This window comes from Aulonocara sp. 'chitande type north' Nkhata Bay, linkage group LG6 (genome assembly GCF_057382095.1).
Source record: "Aulonocara sp. 'chitande type north' Nkhata Bay isolate Kocher_YH1m ecotype deep benthic linkage group LG6, A_spYH_male_GT1.1, whole genome shotgun sequence".
Lineage (NCBI taxonomy): Eukaryota > Metazoa > Chordata > Actinopteri > Cichliformes > Cichlidae > Aulonocara > Aulonocara sp. 'chitande type north' Nkhata Bay.
Window position 1 is genome coordinate 32,500,206 of NC_141349.1, and position 26,069 is coordinate 32,526,274.

Consider the following 26,069-nt stretch of genomic DNA (forward strand, 5'->3'; position numbering starts at 1 on the left):
ATACACAAACCATACACATACAGTACAGGGAGTGCAGAATTATTAGGCAAATGAGTATTTTCAAATCAAATCACTTTTATTGTCACATCACATGTGCAGGTACATTGGTACAGCACATGTGAGTGAAATTCTTGTGTGCGAGCTTCACAAGCAACAGAGTTGTGCAAAATACAATAATGTAAACAAGCAAAATAAGCAAAAATTTTGTCTACATCATCCTCTTCATGCATGTTGTCTTACTCAACAGCCTACTACCAATTAAGCATATTAGGTGATGTGCATCTCAGTAATGAGAAGGGGTGTTGTCTAATGACATCAACACCCTATATCAGGTGTGCAGAATTATCAGGCAACGTCCTTTCCTTTGGCAAAATGGGTCAAAAGAAGGACTTGACAGGCTCAAAAAAGTCAAAAATAGTGAGATATCTTGCAGAGGGATGCAGCAGTCTCAAAATTGCAAAGCTTCTGAAGCATGATTTTTTTTTTTAATATTTAATTTGTAAAAATGTGTGTGTATATACACACACACACACACACACGTAGGAAAATATTTAGTATACACATCCAGAAATGCATACACTATTATATATTGTACATATATTTATTAGTTTCAGGTTGGCCATTCTTGTATTTTGCTCGTTTGTGTTGTTGTGTTTGCACATCTCTGTTGCTTGTGGGGCTCGCACACAAGAATTTCACTCGCATGTGCTGTGCCAGTGTGCCTGCACATGTGATGTGACAATAAAAGTGATTTGATTTGATTTGATCATCGAACTATCAAGCGTTTCATTCAAAATAGTCAACAGGGTCGCAAGAAGCGTGTGGAAAAACCAAGGCGCAAAATAACTGCCCATGAACTGAGAAAAGTCAAGCGTGCAGCTGCCAAGATGCCACTTGCCACCAGTTTGGCCATATTTCAGAGCTGCAACATCACTGGAGTGCCCAAAAGCACAAGGTGTGCAATACTCAGAGACATGGCCAAGGTAAGAAAGGCTGAAAGACGACCACCACTGAACAAGACACACAAGCTGAAACGTCAAGACTGGGCCAAGAAATATCTCAAGACTGGTTTTTCTAAGGTTTTATGGACTGATGAAATGAGAGTGAGTCTTGATGGGCCAGATGGATGGGCCCGTGGCTGGATTGGTAAAGGGCAGAGAGCTCCAGTCCGACTCAGACGCCAGCAAGGTGGAGGTGGAGTACTGGTTTGGGCTGGTATCATCAAAGATGAGCTTGTGGGGCCTTTTCGGGTTGAGGATGGAGTCAAGCTCAACTCCCAGTCCTACTGCCAGTTTCTGGAAGACACCTTCTTCAAGCAGTGGTACAGGAGGAAGTCTGCATCCTTCAAGAAAAACATGATTTTCATGCAGGACAATGCTCCATCACACGCGTCCAAGTACTCCACAGCGTGGCTGGCAAGAAAGGGTATAAAAGAAGAAAAACTAATGACATGGCCACCTTGTTCACCTGATCTGAACCCCATTGAGAACCTGTGGTCCATCATCAAATGTGAGATTTACAAGGAGGGAAAACAGTACACCTCTCTGAACAGTGTCTGGGAGGCTGTGGTTGCTGCTGCACGCAATGTTGATGGTGAACAGATGTCTGTGATGGTTCTCAGTCATCCAGGTCATCGTAGTCAAAGGAGCTTGCAAAGAAAAGCGTCTGGACTTCTTTAAGTTACTTGAAGACGTTTCACCTCTCATCAGAGAAGCTTCTTCAGTTCTAAGGTCAAGATAAGATAAGATAACCTTTATTAGTCCCACACGTGGGAAATTTGTTTTGTCACAGCAGGAGTGGACAGTGCAAAAGTTATGAGGCAAAAATTAGAATACCCCTCTCACCCCCATTCTCTGCGACCTGCTGGAGCGGGGGGGCTAGGAGGAGGAGTTGGCCGTCCGACTGCGGTCTGGAGTGTGGAGCCTTCCTGCTGCTGCGGAGTCGGGGCGGTCTGCCTCTCCCCACCGCAGGGAAAAGGGAAACACCACCTGGGTCTGGGTGCAGTTCCCCCCTCCAGGGGCGGGGGCACCTAGACCCGGTTTGTAGAGTACGCTTGGGGAGTGTGATCGTGTGTACAACGTCTCTTTATGTCTGTCTCCAGGTTGGTTGAGTGTGGAGTAAGTGCATATGAGAGCATGAGGGTGGGAATGGATGTTTGTATCTGTGTGTCCCTGTATATCTGTGTCTATATGTCAGGTTGGGTGTCAGGCGCCACCTCTCTGGGGACATCTCAGGCCCTCCAAGGTTTGGAGGCCTATCTCCCCCTACCACCACTTCCCCTGCCAGTGGCGGACCCCCTCAGACATCGGTGCATTGGTGGTTCTTTGTGTCCGGGGATGGGCGTCCAGGTACACACCGGCTCACTCCTTGGCGGCCGCTTATCGGGGCCTGGAGCCTGGGGCTCGCTCGGGCCACTTCGGAGGTGGGGTGCCCCCGGCCTCTCGGCCTGGGGCTCGGTCACTCAGGCGCAGCTGGCTGCCGGCGGAGCTCACGGGCGCGTCACTGCAACCCCCCCTGGCTTCTGCTCCGCGGCTGCTGAGTGAGCCCTCATCTGGGACTCTCCTCAGCTCTTTCCGGGACAGTGGCGCAGCTGCCCCTCTGTTGGTCTTCCTTGGTCTCTTGTGTTCTGGGGGCCTCTGGATGTCTGGAGTTTTGATCTCCTCCACACCTGCTTCACGCCCTGGAGGACGGGGCTGTGGCCCCCCCACACCCTCTAGCAGATTATTACATGAAGGAACCTTTTAAAAAAACAAAAAACAAGCGCGTCCATGCTCACAGGTGTACACACGGGTGATCACACCCACAAGCTACACCCTTTTTGGCTCCTACCTCAAAGCACACTGTGTTCTGTTGATCTTATGTGCTGCACAATAATGTTTAACATTTAGTATTTACTGTCATATTCCCATATATCATTGTGATGTTGTTTATTCTATTACTCTTGTTCTCTTCTGCTTGCTTTCTTTTTTCTTTCTCAGCAGGTGATCCAGGTGATTGATATATGCATTTTTTTTTTGCTGCCCGTTCTGTTGGTTTTTGTCTTTTGCCCTTCTCCCCCGTCCCTCTTCTCAGCTGTTTCTCTTTCCCTCTTTCTTTCTCCCCTTCTTTCCCCCAGTCAAGTCTGTCCCGTATTCAGTAAGTGAAAATAAAATAAACAATAAAAGGTGAATCAAATGGACCATTACGGCAAGGCTGGGATGGTCAGTTTGGTAAAGTAAATCCGTTGGGCATCTTTCTTTGCCTTTAGACAACAATTCTGATGGCAAAAGAGCCAAACGGGACAGGCCAAAAAAAAAAAAAAAAGGAAATTGGAATCAGATAAGAAAATTGCAATTGGTGCATCACTAATTTTCCAGTCTTTGACCACTTAAGCTAACTAGCTGTGGATTTTAACTTCACATCTAATGAGCAGATATAAAAGTTAGTTGCAAAAAAAAAGTGAACAGAATGTGTCCTATTCTCACAACATGAAAAATCAGTTTTTAAAAAAAAGGCTCTGTAGTTTTCCAATTAAGACAATAAAGACTCACACAGGAAAAAAAAAAACAAAAAAACAAAAAAAAAGAATAAATACAGTACACAACTGTACAGAATAGAATAAAATAAAATACTATATACAGTAGACTAAAATAAAATAAATATACAATAAGATAAAAATAGAATACAAATACTATATACAACTGAGTAAAAATACAACGATGACAGAAAGGATTATTGCACTTAGTATTATTGCATATGTATGGATGTGTGTGCTTGATCAGTTAAAGTCTTTATTATGGAGTCTGACAGCAGTGGGGAGGAAAGACCTGCGAAATCTCTCCGTCCCACACCGTGGGTGCCGCAGTCTCCCACTGAAGGAGCTGCTCAGTGCTGTCACAGTCTGCTGCATGGGGTGGGAGATGTTGTCCATCAGGGATGACAGCTTAGCCGCCGTTCTCCTGTCACTCACCACCTCCACTGGGTCCAGAGGGCATCCTAGAACAGAGCTGGCCCTTCGGATCACCCTGTTCAGTCAAATGGGGGAGAGTCCCAGATATAAACCTAGTGGGAGTAACCCCCCACAGAGGGACAAACGGACCCCCTGATGATCCTCTAATCGCCTGAGCCAAGGTGTGAAACTGGGTGTGGGTCCCAGTCAGCCAGAGTTTCGGGTGAGTTCACACACTTACATCCTGGGGTCAGATGGCCCAGGATGTGAGTGGGCGTTAAGGCGTCTGGGAAGGCATTCTTAAAGTCAGCAAAGAGGCACAGAAAAGAAGACCAGACACCAGCGAGGGAGGATAAGAAGGACAGACGCAACAACATTGTCATCCCCTATGTAGCCGGTGTATCAGAAAAACTCAGAGTTTTCTCCAAGCATGACATCCCAGTGTATTTCAGACCCAGCAACACGCTCAGACAAAAACTGGTTCACCCGAAAAACAAAACGCCAAAACACAGACTTAACAATGTGGTGTATGCTGTACAGTGCAGCGAGGAATGCCCAGACCTCTACATTGGAGAGACCAAACAGCCACTTCACAAGCGCATGGCACAACACAGAAGAGCCACCTCCACAGGACAAGACTCAGCAGTCCATCTGCATCCTAAGGACACTCTTTCGAGGATGCCAATGTTCACATTTTGGACAGAGGGGACAGATGGTTTGAAAGAGGAGTGAAAGAAGCCATCTGGCGATCGTGGCTCAAGAGTTGGGAGTTCGCCTTGTAATCGGAAGGTTGCCGGTTCGAGCCCCGGCTTGGACAGTCTTGGTCGTTGTGTCCTTGGGCAAGACACTTCACCCGTTGCCTACTGGTGGTGGTCAGAGGGCCCGGTGGCGCCAGTGTCCGGCAGCCTCGCCTCTGTCAGTGCGCCCCAGGGTGGCTGTGGCTACATTGTAGCTTGCCATCACCAGTGTGTGAATGTGTGTGTGAATGGGTGGATGACAGGTTGTGTAAAGTGCTTTGGGGTCCTTAGGGACTAGAAAAGCGCTATACAAATACAGGCCATTTACCATTACCATCTATGTCCACTGTGAGCGACCATCTTTGAACAGTGGCGGGGGTTTACGACACCAACTCTCTGCCATCTATAATCCAGTTTGAGATCCCTTCCCAGACGCCTTAACGCCCACTCACATCCTGGGCCATCTGACCTCAGGAATTCGCATGATAAGGTGGGGCCAGGTTTCACAATGAACACACCCGAAACTCTGGCTGATTGGGACCCACACCCAGTTTCACACCTTGGCTCAGGCGATTAGAGGATCATCAGGGGGTCCGTTTGTCCCTCTGTGGGGGGTTACTCCCACTAGGTTTATATCTGGGACTCTCCACCATTTGACCTTAGAACTGAAGAAGCTTCTTGGATGAGAGGTGAAACGTCTTCAAGTAACTTAAAGAAGTCCAGACGCTTTTCTTTGCAAGCTCCTTTGACCATGGTGAACAGATCAAAACACTGACAGAATCCATGGATGGCAGGCTTTTGAGTGTCCTTGCAAAGAAAGGTGGCTATATTGGTCGCTGATTTGTTTTTGTTTTGTTTTTGAATGTCAGAAATGTATATTTGTGAATGTGGATATGTTATATTGGTTTCACTGGTAAAAATAAATAATTGAAATGGGTATATATTTGTTTTTTGTTAAGTTGCCTAATAATTATGCACAGTAATAGTCACCTGCACACACAGATATGAATGAATGAATGAATGAATGAATGCTTTATTGGCCATATGCAGGTTGCCCCACAGAGGAATAGGACCCCCCCCGACTTACACACACAACAACAAGACAACACAAGGGAATACAGTTGGAGACCGGCAGCGTTGGGAGAATAACACTGAAAAAATTACACAACATTGGGAAAAGTACAAGAGGAAAAAAAGAGACCTCTTCACACGCTGGGCAACCTATGGGAGGACAGCATGAGAACAGGAAACAAAAAAACTCCTCTGCACAGAGAGCACATTAATGTCCACATCACAACATCAGAGCACATGACAAGCCACAGGGGATGGATAGGGGGGTGGGGGGTGATTCGAAGGAACACAGCAGTCGTCCTGCACCATGCTATCATTTCAGCGCGGCACGCAGACCCGCTGCCTTCCCCCGCAGGAACAAGCATCGAAGGCGTTTGGAAGGGAGGGGGATGAGTGCGTGCTTATCAGTGTAAGTGTATGTGTGTGCGTGTCCATAGTTCAGCTGAGACAGTGTCCTTCGCTGTATCAGGCTAAGTAAACAGTCCTCCAGCCGATCCAGGTGTCCTTCATGGGATGGGAAGAATAGTCATCACACAGTCGTTATCAGGGAGTTGTTTTGGTGGGCTCCAGCCTTGGGCCTAGCAGCTGGCGCCGTAGTGTCCAAATGTAGAATATTGTTGATTTCTCCCTTATGCGAGCAGCGAATTTAGCACTCTGACACTGGGGCCTCGATTTCCCGTTGGAGCGCTGCGAGCCTCCCCATGATGGTATCAAGCTTCTGTTCCGTGGTGTTGTCATTCTTTTGGTTCTGAGACCCCACAGCTGCAGTGAGCCCCCTAAAATAACTAAAACTAAAAACAAACAAAAAACTACTTCCAAAAACATTCAGCTTTGATATTAATGAGTTTTTTTGGGTTCATTGAGAACATGGTTGTTGTTCAATAATAAAATTATTCCCCAAAAATACAACTTGCCTAATAATTCTGCACTCCCTGTAGGGTTAAGCCTTAGATTTTTGGCATAGTTGATGGAAGCTACTTTTTTACCACAATAGACACCTGTTTATCCAGTTTGAAGGAACTATCCATAAAAACTCCAAGATTCCTAACAGCATCAGTGAGGTGAATAGCAACCTCACTAATTATCCATAACTGTAAATCTGCAATTCTGTATATATTTTTACATAAACATCTTAATATTGCATACTCTGTATATATTATCACTGTGACAGTGTTGCAACTACTTGCACTTTAAATTCTTATTACACCCACACATTGTTTTACCTATTTAATACTTTGCTTTTAGTTAGACTTTCATTGCTCTGTGTAACCATTTGTGTTGGGCTGTGTACATGACAATAAACTTCTTGAACCTTGAGATAAGCTTATCTCTGCAACACTTTTGTGTGTGCCTGCAACTTTTGAAATTAGTTCGAGGAAGGGAAGGTTATTCCTGGAAAGGGCTGAATGCAACATGTGCATTTAAATGGTTTTGACACCACTGTAACAATACCACGGCACACCCAACTATATGGTAACACTTTTCACATACACTTTATTCTTACAGTTGCTGTTTTACAATCGGCTGCAGCTTTGCAGCTTGCAGCCGCGCACATCACCAACAAACAACAATTGCAGCAAGACCCAATTCAGACTTTAAGCCGGCGAAGCATGATTGCCGATACCGCTCAGGTGCGTCCACCAGCAGCACCGCAGACGAAGCCCCGCCACAGATTCGCATGTGTTGCATTAGTCCTTTACACGAATAGCCTGTCTTTCCTGGAACTAATTTCAAGAGTTATAGGTCCACATAAAAAATCTTGCCAAGATAAGCTTATCTTATTGTTTGATTTAATGGCAAATATAAAGCCACACCAGTTTGCTACTATTTCATGTGGCATGGTTTCAATTGTGGCAGGTTTTAGACTGGTGTTAAAGCATAACATTTCAACCTTGTCACCGTTATTTATAGCATAACCTGATATGCATAATTGTATAAATACTTTTAATTTACTTCAAGCAAAACATTCTAGGGGTTTAACCTATAAAACATTTTTAGTTTGAATAATTTTTCAGTGCATTCATAAAATTCTTTCAGATTTTGATATCTAAATCCCCTAACATGTCAGACAGTGAGGCAGCCCATGTAAAGTAAGACAATGGAGAGTATTAAAATTGTGTTTAAGTGATAATAATAGTAAATTTAAAATATAAGCTGTTTATTTTATTTTTCTTATTATATTATGTTTTATATATAATATTTCATTTTTAAATAAATGTGTATAATTTATATAAATGTAAAAATAAGCCGTTTTAAAGCTGTTGATATAATTAAATTAAGCAAGCATTTTGTCATGAAATTGATGTTGCCATATGAGACTTTTAATTCGAAGTAAAAAGATAACAATAATGCAAAGTATATTTTACTATCCAGAGGGGTCTTTATTACTGGTTGAATTTTGGACCTCTCTCTTGAATATATAGGTAAATAGCTGAATTCAGATTATAGACAGTTGCATTGCATGTCAAGTGGTACAACCATTATAAAACTGGGAAAATATTTGCATATCATAAACTCTTTTCTTCATCTAAGGTATATGTTTACTACACCCAAAAGCTAATGTAGCTGTCCACTTAACAGTCTGTTTGAGGTGAATACACTGTAAAAAACAAAGTTTTGTTTGCTTTTCAAAAAAGGCGTTCCATCGCAGCACATGCCATCTGCTCAACGGTCTCAAATTTGCATAAAAGATAATGGTATAAATTTTTAACATGTATGAGTGCTGTGAAATTTTAGCTTCATGTATCTAATACTTTAAGATATACTTTTATGAGAAATGGTCAGTTGACCCACTGGCCTTTCTTTCACACATTAAACACTCATAAATGTTTGAGGATGAATATCTAAAAGACTATTAAAGCAGTCGGTACTCTGATGTAATTGCTTCTAGTGATCTGTAGGTTCCAAAAGTGTTGGAAACATTGCACATTTTTGTTATCACTAAATACTAGCATCGCAAAATTGTTGAACATTTATGATGCAACCCCCCTAAGATATGGCATAATCAAAAGCATTTAGTAATGCAGTACTGCAACATTTATTGGTAACCTTATTCAGTTTCATATTTTCTAATAAACCATGAAATGTATCTGTCAAACATTATCAGCATTTTGTTGAATTACTAAATTTCTTTTCTTATTTGTAATTCTTGAATTTTATGTTATAGTACACCTAAGGTGGTGAAAAGTGTGTCTGATGAAAATGTTTAGCTGAAGAGGACTTATAGAGGACGTTTTATAATAACATTCACGGCTTATGAAAACATCAACAAAATTCATTTTTGTTTTCCCATTTAAAGTGCATATTGCAGACAGCATATTGTGGCTTAAAAAACTCTGATAATGATGGAAAATCAGTTGTGCAAAATTCATTTTTGAATTTCTTTTTTAATATTTTGTTCAAATAAAATGAAAATATTTGGATTCAATCATTCAAGCATGTGACCTTCCGTCTGATAACTTCATTGGCTACAACAAAGCCAACAACCATTAAAATCACTGTTAGTATTTATTTAATTTTTTTTAGCTTAAAGAATCCCTGATAAATACAGAAATGAACCAAAATATAATTAAGTGTTCAAACTTGGTGTTATGAAAAATGTTAAAAATCTGGTGTAGGTTAAGGTAGGGATAAGTAAATATGAATTCTTGCCTATGTGTCCAAAAAAAAAATTTGTGGAGGCGGTACTTCGGGTGTATAAAGTACAACATACAGCAGTAACCACTTCCTGTCCTCTCGCAACTCGAATGCTTTGGTCGTTTGCAATCTGAATTTGAATCATCTGTTCAATTTCTCTGTTAGCAGCATGCCTCTTCAGTTTGAATTCTTACCTTATTTGTGAAATAGATCAAGTTGTTCCCATAAAAATGATAAATATTTAGTATTTATATGTTGTTAATCTATCTGTGATTTCTGTATTCTTTGTTTTCTACACAGCTGGGCAAGTCAGTGATAGCTAAGGTGGCCATTTCCAAAGGTACAGTGCTCAGCCCCGACATGTTTGTCGTGAAGGTTGGTGAGCCAAAGGGCATCCCTCCAGAGAACATGCAGAACCTAGTGGGCAAGAAGATCAAAGTGGATGTGAAGGAAGATGACAGCATCTTGGCAGACATGATAGAATGAATAACCTTCAAAACTGTTGGAATAGAGGCAGCCAGAAAGAGAGGGTTAGAAAATGTAGAAAGAAATTGGACAGGTGATGTGAACAGATAGAGAAACAACAAATAAGGGAAGAAAATATGGGCTTAAATGAAGATAAGGTGTGTATCTGGTCAAATTAATGGGAAGAGCGGAATTGTCATTCCTCTGCATAATTTGCACAAATAAAGCAAATTAAATGTGAACATGTCTGTACTTCAGAATTAGAATGCAGCTTAAGGTGCTCTATCTGTATGCTTCCATGCACTGTTTGCATGTAAAGGCAAAAATATCTGCATATTCTCATGTTAGGAATGAATGTTTACATTTATAGCATCAGATGCAAATATATCTGATATGCAAACATTTCCCCCAAAATAAGGAAACAACTGTGTATGAGATTTGTCAAAACTGACACATGCACTTTATAAGAATATACAAACACCTTCACTATTTTGTGAGTGATTTTTTTCCTGCTTCTGTTTTCCCAGCACACATTATTGGGTGATTATGGTGATATATGGTTATATAGGTTCCACACCAATCAAACACACCTTTACCACCTCTGTCATTTTTGCAGGCTTTACATTTGGAGAAATGATTATGGTCCTGGATTTTTTAATAATTATCCTTTAAATAAAAAAGTTCTGAAAACATCTAGTTTGCATCATCTTTATTCTGGAGTGATTCATCCCTTCCCATCCAAACATTTAAATATGGCAAAATGTGTCAATACAGAGGCTTCACACCAATTAGACACAGATTAATAAACCCAAGATGGTAACATTAGATATAAGTATGCAGTACTGAGTATAATTAGGTGTTAGGTACACATTAGTGTGTAATTTACAAACACAGTTTACAAAAACAGTTTATAAGTTTAAATATAATAATGACATTTTTTAACCTTAGAAACAGTGGAATCAACATTTAAACAGTTGTCTCTATTAATTGTTCATGCCATCACAAAAATGGTCAAATCATTTATATACAAAATAGTTAAATGTACATTTATAACTAAAACAAATTTTGTCAAGTTTTATAAACATTTATTGCAATCCATGGCTAATTCAGGGAGCTAATAGTTGTTAGTGAAATACAATGGGTGACCTCATCAAAAGTGAAGATCATCTATCGCTTAAGCATTTGTTAGTGGAAGGCCAGCAGTACCACAAAAGTCTCGGCTATTTTTGACATGACAAAAGAGAAAAGAAAAAAATGGAAACAGGCAAAGGACAAAGTGATAAACAGCATACAAATCTTTATTGCAAGAGTCAACCTTAACCCGCTTCAGCTTTACAGAATACTGCAATGAGAGTGTGAAGGATTGGGAGGGGTTTAGGAGAGAAGCATTGAGCAACTTAAGGCACAGGCTACTCTCAGCTTGAATATACTGAACCTCCTGCAGTTAAAATTCAACGTTAATTAGGTTATGCTTCTGTGGACTCATTTTCCACAGCAGCACAGAAGCTGAGGGGCAGCTCGTCCCACAGCATAGCTTAAAGTTCATTGTTAGCATGGAGGAATTTGGGGCAATTTGGACATTTCATAGGTTTTGCTTTAAATAGTAAACTCAAACACCACTTTAATGTTGTAAAACATCAGGTTGTAGGTAACAAAAAAAGCTAACTATTATAAATAATAAATAGTGTTACATTTCTAATTAAGTTGGCAAGCAAATAGCACGTAAAGTTTACTCTAATGAAAAAGACATGAGCTAAAATGAATAATAAAATTCTTACTTTCTAACTGCTGCTTGCCAGGTAAAAATTGCTGCAGCTTCAATTTGTTTCAATTTAAACCCAACTACAAGACAAAAACAAAAAACAAACAAAAAAGCTAGCTAGTCATAGAATCAAAGAGGATATTTGGTTATTATTTCTGTTTACAATTCCTATGGGGTTGACTAACAAACTGAAGAAGCCCTGTGTTATTATATAGGTACTAATGTATGACATGAACCAGCTTGTTTGCATTTTCTGTCTTGGGGTTCTCAAAATATACAGAAACAAATAAATAAATAAGAAGTACAATCTGTACATCCTTTAAGAAACAAATATGCAGACCAGACAGCAGAGGACACCACAGAACATCCATGTATCATCCACCAAACAACACCATAACACTCCTTGAGTGTCTTTAAAGCAAGTCTCTTAAAAAAACTCTTTGAAAAAATGTTAAAGAAAGGGAAAAAATTGTGTCCCTTTGTTTAATTTCAGGTCTTCCCCATTTAAGGCCACCTTCCCTTCCCTGTGAGCAATGATTCTCAAACTGTGGGCGCCCTCTACTGGTGGCCATCCAGCCATTTAAGAATGGGTGCAGACAACCAGAGGAAAATTATTGTGAAATTACTTTGAATTCATATAATAATTTCTTAGCAAAAATATAGAATAGTTAATTGATGCTGTTGTCCCCATCTAAAAACAAAAAAACAAAACACATCTAACCTCAGATCCTTTTTCATTAATAACTGTTGATTTAAAGAACACAATAATAAATACACTTAAAAGGTGGAGGTTTTTGAAAAAACAACACTAACTCTTATTGGCTTCTCTTCAGAAATAGAAGTCTTGATTAACTGGTGTATGAGAATACTGTACTTACATTCAAAGCTTCACTGACTATTCACACAGTTCTGAAAGTATGTATCAACCAACTGACTCAAGATTTCAAAACTCTAAACACAGTTCTATTTGTCTCACCAATATTAACTTTATAAATCTTTAAAAATTCCATCATTTAGATGTGTTTGGTCGAGGTAGAAACACTGGTGTTCAAAATGCAACATACTGAATACCAATTAATCTTACTCATGTTGTGCCTGAGCGCACTCAATTGGAAGGACAATTCAGCCATGTGTCAGGATAAAAACAAGGCCTCAAGTGACTTATACAGGTGTTACGAAACAAGATGGAGAAGCAAGAGCACAGAGGAAGAGTGATTGGAAGAGGCCTGTGAGGCAACAGAAGGCAATGTTCAAATTGTTATTGTCTTTTAAACGGACCAATTTGTGTAGCAAAAACAAATAAATATTTCTTATGTTATCTTTGTGATTTTATTTGTAGTATTTCCTGCCACATCTACATTAAATTAAAGTACTCAGGTTTGCTACATACACTGAAAAGTTGCTCATACATGTTCTTCTAGAACCATTTTCTTAATTCTATTGTATAAACAAGTTAAACATGAATTTTCAGTTTGTCTGCACTGAGTCATCTCAAGTGGGTGGATTTATTTATTTAATAAATTCTTCAGACATTGTTTGCTTTGTGTTAAGACTGTCCTCTCTTTGTTTTACTTTCTGTTTTAAGACCACAGGCTGTTTATGTGAGACCAGGACCTTCATGTCTTTGAATAGGCTAAATCAGTTACTGCTGTTGGGCAGGGCTGAACTGAGATAAAATAATCAGCCCAGGCATTTGTGGTCCAGGCGACTCACCATGATCTCTATATATCATTTCATTTTGTTTGACTATTGATTTTAACATAGGTATTAATCGGGTCGGTACAATTGTTGTTGTGTTATTTCTCAGTTGCACTGCAGTGTGTGATAATAATTAAAATCTACTATTAGCAAATGGTTTATGGTCAAAGCAGCCATTGATTTTACCCGAATCCCTGAATCTATCCCTTCCTAATTATGTCCCTCCATCTATTTTCTTACCACGTGAAGGTGAAATTCACGTGGTGAGAAATTCACGTGTCTCTTCCTCAGCACCAGCAGCCTTCTCTGATTGTAAAGCTTGATTATTAGATGCTGCTGGTACTTCTGTTACAGTCACAGCCAGACCGATGCTAACATGTCGGTTAATCTCTTACCTCAAAGCACACTGTGTTCTGTTGATTTTATGTGCTGCACAATAATGTTTAATATTTAGTATTTACTGTCATATTCCCATATATCATTGTGATGTTGTTTATTCTATTACTCTTGTTCTCTTCTGCTTGCTTTCTTTTTTCTTTCTCAGCAGGTGATCCAGGTGATTGATATATGCATTTTTTTTCTCTGCCCATTTTGTTGGTTTTTGTCTTTTGCCCTTCTCCCCCGTCCCTCTTCTCAGCTGTTTCTCTTTCCCTCTTTCTTTCTCCCCTTCTTTCCCCCAGTCAAGTCTGTCCCGTATTCAGTAAGTGAAAATAAAATAAACAATAAAAGGTGAATCAAATGGACCATTACGGCAAGGCTGGGATGGTCAATTTGGTAAAGCAAATCCGTTGGGCATCTTTCTTTGCCTTTAGACAACAATTCTGATGGCAAAAGAGCCAAACGGGACAGGCAAAAAACAAACAAACAAACAAACAAACAAACAAAAAAAATAACATGTCGGTTAATCTGACACATTTAGCTGCATCTCATATTAGTTTCTTTCAGTGTCCTCTCTCGGCTTTCCAGCTCCACCTTCTCGCTGCTTCTTCCACACCAAACATTTTCTTCAAGGTGCAGCGAAGGTAGGAGAGGGGCCGGTAGCGTTAGGACATTTGATTGGCTAATCCAGTTTCACTAATGAAAATGAACGAATGGGCTGCTGCCATTTCTTGTATGGCTGGTGCGCAGCGGGCACTTCAGGCCGTCCCATCGGCCCAAAAGTGAGTCGGACTCGGCTCACCGGGAAAATGCCCGGTACGTGCCCACTGGGCTAAATTTCATATATATATATACTTTGCTTGTAGCTTTGAGCTTTGGTTGGAAAGCTCAAAGCTTTGATTGGAAAATGTCTATTCAACCACTTGTTTCACGGGAAGTTTATAAATATAAATGTACATATCCATAAATGTGATTTTCCATAGCTATAAATTTGTCGATGCAAATAAAAACAGAACAGAATGGTTGCTTTTATTTTGAAAGAAAATCCGCGATTGCTACGTTGATCCACAAAGGCGGAAGTTGCGGCACATCCTGTTTGTGCATGACGTTAACTGTTCCGGTTATCTACCCGGGTTGACACTTTTTAGTTGTCTTTATCACTTTCACTGGTTGTACTCGCTTTCTTTTCTACCAACAAAATGCCGTTAGAGTTTGAGCTGTGTCCCGGTCGTATGATCGGAGGGAACCATCCGTGTTTCATCATAGCTGAGATTGGACAGAACCACCAGGGAGACATTGAGATCGCAAAGAAAATGATAAAAATGGCAAAGGTAATGTAAAAAAGCAAACACGTATCGGTTTGTCTTTTAGGTATATTTACGCACAGACAATCAAACACACGCACGCACACGATATACCGTATGTTTCCTGAACTTCATTCATAAGAAAGCAATATGACACGTTCCTCTGCTTCACCCAAGCAAATAACTTGGTCTGAAACTTTTCGTTTCAGACATGAAATCCTGAAAGCAAAGTTGGATGCTTCATTTAACCAGTTTATGCCATTTAAACGGTGTTTCTGGCATAAGCTGCAAAATATTAAATTACTAGATTTATGAATGGAGTTTGGCTTCTCTTTCTGTGCCTGTCCTATAGCGCCCTCTTGTGCCTGCTGCTTGATTCAAACCAGACGTGAATTGTATTCAATTGTAGTAAAATTTGTCTTAAATTCGTTAGCTGTGTTCATGTGCCCATTAAACCTGTTATGAAGGATTTTTATCATGTCCACATCTTTTTAGTACAACACTTACAATTTTTTTTCCCAGAACACTATCAAGTTACAGGTATTTATCAAGTGTGTCTTGTAGGATCTTAAAAGATACGTGAGAGCAACTCAAGAAACTAGTACCATTCAAAAAAAACAAAAAACAAAAATCAAAAATCTTATCCCCACCTCCTCAGGACTGTGGTGCAGACTGTGCCAAATTTCAGAAGAGTGAATTAGAGTTTAAGTTCAACAAGAAAGCCTTGGCCCGCCCATACACCTCCAAACACTCCTGGGGGGAAACCTACGGTGAGCACAAGCGCCATCTGGAGTTCAGCCACGATCAGTACAGGGAACTGCAGAAATATGCAGAAGAGGTGGGGATCTACTTTACTGCATCGGGAATGGATGAGGTAAGGGAGAGTTTTGTTCATAGTATTATGGTACTTTACTCAGTGGAGAAGTTTAACCATAAGCTTTTCTGTCTTCAGATGGCGGTGGAGTTTCTTCATGAGCTTAATGTGCCTTTCTTCAAAGTGGGTTCTGGAGACACCAACAACTTCCCCTATCTAGTTAAAACTGCCAAAAAAGGTGAGAGTGAAATACCATGTGTGGAGAAATGGCTCAAGTTTGAAACTCAATCATCGGCATCAGTGTTCAATATATATATATATATATATATATATATATATATATATATATATATATATATATATATATATATATATATAAATAATAGGGGTGCAACGATACACAAAATTCACGATTGAGTTCGGTTCGATACTTTGGTGTCACGGTTCGATATTTTTTCGATACAAAAAAATGTTCATGCATTTTTAATTTGTCATTTATTAAAATTATAAATATATATTTTAACTCAAAAGTACAGTTTTTAAATTTAACCCTAACCCTTGTGCGTGTTTTTTATTTTGACAGCGTATGCGCATCTGTGCAGCCCTGGTTATTTAGCTCATCATATCGCAGCCACAGAAATTCTTTTGTCCATGAAACCATAAAGCTGCACTTTCTTTTTGCCTTATAGTCTGATTTATCATAACTTCTCCGTTTTGTGGTAAGCTTTTCTTTGGCTGTCACTTCTTCACCCTGACCTGTCTTATTTGGCTCAGCAGAACTGAAATGCTTTTACACATTCACTCACATAAGCTCAGCGATTCTCTGCGCGATCAACCTCTCACATGTTTAAGCTTGCTGCGGGAGATTTCACTTGTCATGTTTTTTAGATTAGATAGAACTTTATTAATCCCTCGGGTGGGTTCCTCTGGGAAATTCGATTTGCATAGTTTGCATAGTAAGCTAACGATTAATAAGACGATGTCAGAGGAATTGGTGCACAAATTATCATCACTCACAGATCAGTGCTGTCGCTCTCTATACACAGTTCGCACGATTGCAAAGTGAAAGCAAAAAAAACAAGCGCAAATTCAAACGCGATTTCAATATGTCACATATTGACAGTGGCTCACCGATGCCAATGACATAATTACCCAGCTACATTTCTGAAAGAATGCAAAAGCATTGACATATATTTTTCCTACAATAGCCCGAGGGCAGGGAAGAGATAGATTTTGGTAGCCCGACTGAAAAAATCGCCAGCTCCGGGACGTCGGGCTAGCGATATTGCAAGCCCTGTATCTGATTGAGGAATCACTCATCTTTGGAAAAGAGAGTTTATTACAGAGAAATGGCTCTTTCCAAAATAAAAGCTATACTATCCGCTTCTTCTGGGCTATATTCTCAGCAGCATATTAAACATATAAGGAGAATCATGTGCTAACAGCTGTCTAAATGACTCGGCTAAAGTTAGTAGCATGCTTGCTTTTTTTTGTCTGCTTCCACTTGTCTTTGCACTAGGATGATGTCGGCGTAAATGTGCACTCATATTCGTTGTGTTCCCACTAGTGCTTTCAGGTTAATCTCGTTGAAATGACCTTAACGCCACAACACGGCAAATCTCCGTTAACGAGCTACCGCCGATCGCTCCGTGCATGGGGCTAGACGGCCAACACGTTAACGAGCTAACTGCGCTAACACACTTGTTCACACCAATGTAATTGAGCATTGCATGGCACATCCAACATACTGTTTTACTTTAGTCCATGACTCGCTTACCTTCAGGGTCATACGTCACATGAAAATCAAAATAATTCCAAACGCCAGATCTGAATGAGGTTCAACTTGCCTGTTGCAAGGAGAGCTTGCCCTGCGCTCTTCCTTCTGACTATGCTGTCTGTGTTGAGCGCTCAGTGGATCTGCGCTCGACAGTGCAGCCTAGGCGGAGTAGTTGAACACAGATTCACTGAGCGCTCAACACAGACAGCATCGTCAGAAGGAAAATTGATAAAATAAATTACAAATGTTGTATTGTTCATACATATGCGTACCGAACCGAAAGCACTGTATCGAACGGTTCAATATCGATACGAATATCGTTGCACCCCTAATATATATATATATATATATATATATAATTTTAAGAATCCTGATTTAAATTCTACTGATTCTTAGTGAACACCTAATTCATCCTCTCTGTTTAAGGCCACTGTCCCTTTAAGTCACATTTCTTCTGGCTCCCCCTTACAAATAAAAGATTTGAGCAGCACCTGATTGAGGCTTCTATAACCAGAGCCAGAGTTGTATACCTAAGATTATGGTTCTGTGAATAGTTGCTGTTATACAGCAGTAAAATGTTAGGAAAAAACTGTGAAATTGTTCAGCTAAAGTTGTTTAAAACATGAACTTAATGCTCAGAGATTACCTTTGCATATACATACCTCATCATTTAACGCTTTGGTTTTGTTTAATTTGACCATCCATCATTTTAATTAGATGTAGATTAAATAGATAGACTATATTACAGAAATCAAGAAAAAGCACAGGTACACTTTAAAAAGGAAAAAAAGAGAAAACGATAGACAACTCAATACATGCACCATGTAATATATAAAATGTGTCTTAAAGGAAGCATACATTTATAATTTTATAAAATGTGACACAGAATTACAATTTAATATTTAGAATGTAATTTAAACTTTAAATATAGTTGGACCTCGAGGAGTCTGTGTCTGTTTTCATTCTGCATAAATATGGATGACATGAACTCTACACTGTACAAGCAAGGCAGTGTACAATAACTCCAGAGGAATACTGAGGGGTGTCGTAGCGCTTAGCTTACTGCCAGTAACATGAGGTTTCTTATAGTGTTAGTGTTGCTGTCTTTCATTTGCCAGGACGCCCCATGGTGGTGTCCAGCGGGATGCAGTCCATGGAGACGATGCGTCGGGTTTACAAGACGGTCAAGGAGCACAACAAAAACTTTGCCATCCTGCAGTGTACCAGCGCCTATCCTCTGGAAGCTGAAGATGTCAACCTCAGAGTGATTACGGTGAATCTTCTAATTCAAACTGCATGTGGGATTATTTTGAAGGGTGTGTTCCTTTGGGTATGAGCAAAATAATCCAGAGAGTCCAGAATGATCCAGTTTTACAGGTTATGAAGCTTATTTTTTATCCCTCAGCCTGAAAGGCTTGGGGTATTGTTGTCACCCTGCCGTGTGGGCTGGACTTAAAATGACTGGTGATCTGCACAACAGCATTTTTATATCATGTCAATAGCAACTGCCTGTAGCATCTTGTCAAAAAAAAACCCACATGAACATGAGTACATGTTGCAAATTGTAAAATGACTAACTTTTAAGAATAACATGTATGTCACCCATTTGTTGGCTGCAGGAATACCAGAAGGACTTTCCAGATATTCCCATTGGGTATTCAGGCCATGAGTCTGGAGTCAGTATAACAGTGGCGGCTGTGGCTCTGGGAGCAAAGGTTGTTGAGCGCCACATAACCTTGGACAAGACGTGGAAAGGAAGTGACCATGAAGCATCACTTGAGCCCGCTGAACTTGCTGAGCTGGTTCGCTCTATCCGACTGGTGGAGAGGGCACTGGGAAGCGGAATCAAGCGGATGTTACCCTGTGAGAAGCCGTGCCACGACAAGGTCAGAACGCCTTTCTCTAAAAAAAAAATTAATTAAAAATACTCAGCTTTACTGTTTAGCAAGCTTTTCAAGCAAATGTCCAACTTTTTCCTTTAATAATGTTGCTTTGTTTGCTGTTCCTTCAGCTGGGTAAGTCAGTGGTAGCCAAAGTAAAGATCCCCAAAGGAACAGTTCTGACTGAGGACATGTTGACGGTGAAGGTGGCAGAGCCCATGGGCGTTGTAGCTGAGGACATTTTCCAGTTGGTCGGAAAGACCGTCAAAGATGACGTGGAAGAGGACGACAGCATCGTGCCTGAGGTCGTCGATTGTTATGCCAAGAAGGCAAAGTACTGAAAATTGAAGGGAAGACCGAAGTCACTAGAGAAAGTGTAGTTGATTCATTGAAGGTTAGTTCTGAAGGTGCTTAATCTGAAACGTGGATGAGAGTAAGGGTTATTTTTCTTGGTGTTGCTGAAAGGCATGGGTGATCAGTAATTTGTTACATAATTGGACAGTTCATCAGATGGTTTTAATGTTATCACGTGCCCCTGCTTTAGTTCTCTTTAGCCAAAGAGTTTTTACATTTTCTACAAGTGGTCTCACATAATGCACTTTCTGGCAAACACTTTGATCTCAGCATCCGGTTTAAGTCCAACACTTTGAGAGATGGCACAAGAGTTGTTACCGCTAACCTTGCGTTCTTTGTGCTACCGTTTTTGCCTACACTTGAGTGATTATATAAATGTTGAATAGGCACTGCTGTGGCCCCATCATCTCATCCCATAGCAGTGAGGTCACGGAGGCTATTTGCTCTTTGTGTACGACCTCATTGACCAGCTGAGGTTGTCAACTTTTGCCAGAAAGAAGTTGTATTTATATCGTTTCTTCAGAAAGAGGAAAATGAGACTAATGCTGAGAGGGAAGCAAAACTAAATCAGACACCTTACACGTTACACATGCATTTGCCCTTTTACCCATTCTTGATTCATTTATTTTATTAATTTCTTTTGGTGGGGGGGTCATGAATTGAAAATTCCTCATTTTTGTTCCGGCACTTATAACACACTGCACTTCTACTTTTCAGATTAAAAATGTTTGTTTACACCTGTAAATGTCAACATTTTGATATCTGTTGAGGTCTGTAATGTAATGGAAGAATGAACATTTTTCAAATTAAAATTTTGCCTCAACACTGATGTTGTTTTGTTTTTTGTTCTTTACATAGATGAACTAATTCTCATGGATGAGAATGTTCATGTCATGGATCATTTACTACTACTACTATAGTTGTCATATATGAAGATATAATAAATTCCACATCTTGGGTAATACACATTATTTAGAAATGGAAAAATAAGAACCTGGGTTTTTAAATACTGAGGTGAATAATTATACTATTTTCAAAGTAAATGCTTAGTGAATTCTTATAGATGAGGTTTTTTTTCAAGTAAGTCTCTAATACACTCTTACATTGTACTTGTTATTTAAATATATTTCATACTATTTCTGTTGTTAAGGTTTAATATTTTTATGCCTGTGTGCAGCTTTGCTTTAGTTGAACTTTTTCCACATCACAGTTAAATCATTTAGATTTGATACATTAAATAAATTTGACTGAATATTTACTTCATGACATGTTGAGCTGGTCAGTTAAGTAGTAAAAGGGGTTATTAATTAGTTTCAGTTGATTTAGTACAATAATGAGACAACCCCCCAAAACAGCTATGATTTGGGGCCACTGAACTTTTTTTTTTTTACCCCCCTCATATTTTCTGACTGTGTTTGCGTTTGGCTTGGGTCAGTGTCACTGTGATACCATGAGGCAATACCTGGATCATACATAGGTTGCACAAGTTGCTCATCTTCTCCAGGATGCCGCATCAATGCGTTCCATTGCCAGAAGGTTTGCTGTGTCTCCCAGCACAGTCTCAAGGAGATACCAGGAGACAGACAGTTACTCTAGGGGAGGTGGACAGGACTGTAGAGGTCCTTAACCTGAAAGCAGGACTACTCTCTAGTACCTTAATCATTAATCATAAATCAGTGCTTCATGATCTGTGAATCACTGTGAAACATGTTTTTATGTTAATGGAGTATTTTCTGTAAATGAAAGGTTTTACATTGGGACTGTAAAAAACTAATTTCATTCTCCACTAGATGGAGATGTTTGCTCTGGATCCTCCCGTAACTCCATTCACAGCATGACTGCCATTTCAGTAAATGTGAAACATAATTATATCAGATAAGAAACTTTTGTCCTATTGAGCCCCCTGAGCCAGAGCTGAACCAACTTGCTGCTGATTTCCCTGACAATATCATAAAATATATAACGTTCTGGTTTTGTGGTGTGGGTCGGAAATTAAACTGAAGCTAATGCAAACTAATCACTACTCTGGTCTGGCCTTCTAACATCGTTCCTAGCTACTAATATCACAATCTTCATGTGTAACAGAACTTTATCAGTTTGCTGTTGAGAGGAAATACCCTGTTGACAAAATAAGATTCATCTCTAACTGCTGTCGACAGAAATACGAGGAGAAACATTTGCTCCACAATCTTAAAATAAAGTGTCAGCTGCAGAGGAAGCAGGTGCAGTCCTGTGGTAAATGTTGGTTTCGTTCCAGTAAGAACGAAGAATACAGAATTTACCCATTCTGTATGCTAAGTGATTATGCCAAATAACATGCAGTATATATTAGGGTTATATATACTGGGTTATATTAGTTTTTTTTTTTCAAGTAAGTCTCTAATACACTCTTATATTGTACTTGTTATTTAAATATATTTCATACTATTTCTGTTGTCGAGGTTTAATATTTTTATGCCTGTGTGCAGCGTTGCTTTAGTTGAACTTTTTCCACATCACAGTTAAATCATTTAGATACATTTGATACATTAAATAAATTTGACGTAATATTTACTTCTCTGGTTGAACACTGTAGCTTAGCAGCCGCAAAGAAATGTGAGATATTTCTAGCTTTGCATTTCTCCAGAAACTGCAATCTGCATGGTTTAAATTCATTTATTTGTTATAGGGAACTAAGCTCAATAGTAACAGTTCAGCTCAAGGCTTAGTGTTATAAGCTATATGCATTATAGGGTTTACGTTACAGTGAGAAGCCTTATTCATGACAAGTACAAAGACTGTATCTGACCTGCTCAGAGGCCAGTATAAAACTCATGTGTGAACAGGGACAGTCCTGCAAACTTTACTGTGATCCTAACGATTGAAATGTTTGAACTGAGCATCATTATCTGCTCAAAACATGCATTCATGAATTTGCTATACATTAGTGTCTCTATCTGCAATCTGAAAATGTAAACTCTACAGTGGATGATCTGGTTACGCTGTTATGTGATGCGAGACATTTTGCTAGCATGGGTCTCCTTGTCCTGTCAGACAAAAGAATTACTGCAAATCAATACAAATTTATTTTAATTGGTCACTGTAACCCTTTAATTAAACATTTTTTTCCTGTTTGAATCATCAGTAGGCTGCATCATAAATATTTGGTGAATTATTATTATTGTTATTGTTTTATTTCATATCTTTGGATATATATAAATATACAACATATAATATAAAATACATTTGAATTTCCTGGTCATTTTCAAATGTGTTCAAACCTTTCAGTTTTTCAACAATTATTCTTATGTCAAATGATTTCTATATTTCTATTAACAGCTAAAGCTGATAAATTTGCCACTAACAGTTGAGAGAGACTAACAGCGAAAATTACATTTTCTTTTTTAAATGAGTGTTATATCTAGACGTCTTTATGACTGTAAATTGCTTTTGTGCCTGGCAGGTGTGGTGATTGAAGGGGTGAGCTTATTGAAAGGTCACTTTTTGGAGAGTAAGTGAACTCAGCTATTCATAGACTCATTATATAGATCTCACCAATTACCTGGGCCGTCCCTGTTCACAGAGAAAATGTCCCTCCCTTTCCAACTTAGCTGCTATTTCAGACAGGAGCTTTTAGCCAATAAGCTGCTGCTGATCCTAGCTTCACAGAGGAACATCCATTTTGCGTTCTTTTCATTGACCTAGGAAGGAAAGAAACCCACTTCAGCTCTTAACCCAATATAAAAAATATATATGCAGTTAATTGTGCAGCTTATTTTTCATGCAAAAGTTCTGCAGGTATATTTATGTTTGCTTAGGTTTGATCAAATTCAGTCACCCAGATGTGGCTAGACCTTTGCACGGAATCTACATCTATTTAAGGGTTATTCCCTAGCTTGTGTTATTGCTCATTGTGATTGTAATTATTTACATTTCAAATTATATACTAGGTGTACCTCGCCTACCCCAAAGGTTAGGTTAGCTCGGCTGATTATGCAACACATTTAGCCTTGCTAGGACTTTACATAGCTCTTAATCTCTCAGCTACAGATACACAGTCAGTACAGAGGTCAAACTTGTCTGCACAAAACCAAGTGTCTCTTCAGGACATGGCAATACTATGCTTTCCCATGTGGAAATATATAACCAGAGAGAATGCAAAGTTTTTATAGTTTGTAAATTCCTTTTTCCTTCCTTCCTTCCTTCCTTCCTTCCTTCCTTCCTTCCTTCCTTCCTTCCTTCCTTTATGTGACATGGTCTTAGAGAGTATCCAAACCACCTGGACAAACATTAGAAATAATATCTTTCTTATCCTTTCAAGAAAATTTAACAAAAGTCTCAGTCATGATATTAAAATGTAATTAAGATTTTAAATAGTCTTGGTTTGGTGAGAAAACAAAGAAATGAAGATGCAAATTTTGCTTACAAAGGAAAATAAGCAGTCCACTCCATTAAGTATACTCCCATTTAATTGGATAAGAGCAATTGGAGGTGAGAAAGGTCCCATAGGATTTAATCCCAGCAGGGTTTGTGGTTTGTAAGGAAACTGAAACAGCATTATTCGGATTATTCTTATTCTACATGTTATTCTGAATACACGATTCAAAATGAGTATGTCTTTACCAATGTGTGAATGTGTGTGTGAATGGGTGAATGACTGAATGTAGTGTGAAGCGCTTTGGGGTCCTTAGGGACTAGAAAAGCGCTATACAAATGCAGGCCATTTACCATTTAGAAGAATTTTCTGATGAGATTTTTTATAACGAGGCTAAATCTGTATTTTTTTGGTACAATACATTTGCCTATTACATGCTTATTCTCCCTCATACATCTGTCTTAGAGACATGCTAGGTAACAGAAATGGCAGCATCATTTGATCTTGCCCTCAGGTAGCTGCTCCGGCTTAACCCTGACCTGACATTAAGACTGTTTCCTAAGAGTGGGTGTGGCATTCAAAGCCCATTACATACATTCAGTAAATAAAAGACAGCATGGTGATATCACTTCCATAACAACTTGTTATTTATGACATTAGCATAACTGATCAATCCCAACATCAAAACTACTTACCTAATATCAGATGGTTCTTGTGCTGCCAAAACAGCTCTAATGTAAATTCTTTGAGAGGGGGAGGGGTTAAAGGTCAGTTTTGTTTGACTGCTAAATCTTAGCAGTGAATTGCAGAGTGGGACATCTTTGGATCCCACTACATTGAATGGATCTTCCAAATGCTTGATTGGATTGGGCTCTAGGGAGTGTAGAGGTCAGGTCATCAATTTGGACTCTTTGTTATGTTCCTCAAGCAGTTCCTGAACAGCTTTTGCAGCTTTGTACTGTCCAGCAAGAATCCAAGAATTCGCCACTAAAAGGAAAATATATGTTTGTATACATCATAGCCTTTTTATTTATTTATTAATTTATTTTGAAAACCGGTCTAATATGCACACAAGATATATGCTGAAGTTTGTTACAAAAACATAAAATCTAAAGTTTGGGGGAAGAAGCACCCAAAGGCATCTTGTTTCATGAATCATTCTGATCTATTTAAACTTGGTATTTATACATCAGGTTAAATGTTTTTCTTAAATTGTTTTTGGTTTTGCTACCTACAAAGTAAATGTTAAGTTATTTAGGTTTCTTCTCTGTTAATTGAGTTTTTTGCTGTGGGAGTAGGGGAGATTAGGTAAGAAAAAGCAGAGCTGCATCATATTTCAAATATGAAATGTGAAATTTATGGTTTGTCCATCTTTGTAAGAAATCACAGTAACTTATTTTGTACTTTCAAAGTATATACATACCTCAGAATCTATTCTCTCACATGTAAATATGTTTTATGCAGCTTAATAAGGTATCTAACCCTCTAAGAAAAAAATTACTTAAATTAATAAAACTAAATGGCAAAATGACATCCTATAACTTTCATTTTTTTAAATAGTTTGGCATCCTATTTATAGGTTATAAACCTCTAACGCATACAAATATCATGCAGCATCTATTGTGAACTGTGCTGCAGAGTATTGCATAACAGAGTAAGTAGGATCATTTTCAAGCGCTTTATACACAAGACTGTGATCTGATAATTTCAGCCTCATCAAGCTGTAAGCTTATTGTTCTCAATCCATTATCTGTTCACTTGTTTGTAGAGCTAGGAAGGAATTATGCAGGTGATTTGGAGAGGTGGGGCGATAGGAAGGGTGGCCAGAGGAAGCAGATACGATTGACATATATAGTGATCCTCATTTTTTAACAGTGACTTGGCGACAGAGAGGACAAGGAAGGAGGAGAA

The 26,069-nt window shown here is 39.2% G+C and overlaps 1 protein-coding gene across 1 annotated transcript; it reads left to right on the forward strand.

Annotated features, from left to right (window-relative positions):
• Window positions 1-14,756: 14,756 nt before the first annotated feature.
• On the forward strand, window positions 14,757-20,633 carry LOC147328160 (N-acetylneuraminate-9-phosphate synthase-like). The gene is made up of 6 exons (XM_086296343.1): window positions 14,757-15,006; window positions 15,638-15,853; window positions 15,932-16,031; window positions 18,689-18,843; window positions 19,190-19,456; window positions 19,582-20,633. Exons 1-6 carry the CDS (start codon window positions 14,875-14,877, stop codon window positions 19,789-19,791), a joined length of 1,080 nt encoding a protein of 359 aa, XP_086152469.1. The 5' UTR covers window positions 14,757-14,874; the 3' UTR covers window positions 19,792-20,633.
• The last annotated feature ends 5,436 nt before the right edge of the window (window positions 20,634-26,069 follow it).

Excerpts from the sequence above, each read along its gene's own strand:
- LOC147328160 (XM_086296343.1), top strand. The coding sequence starts at position 14,875 with ATGCCGTTAGAGTTTGAGCTGTGTCCCGGTCGTATGATCGGAGGGAAC. Across the intron at positions 15,854-15,931 it reads CTGCATCGGGAATGGATGAG|ATGGCGGTGGAGTTTCTTCA; the intron begins GTAAGGGAGAGT and ends TTCTGTCTTCAG. Across the intron at positions 18,844-19,189 it reads TCAACCTCAGAGTGATTACG|GAATACCAGAAGGACTTTCC; the intron begins GTGAATCTTCTA and ends TGTTGGCTGCAG.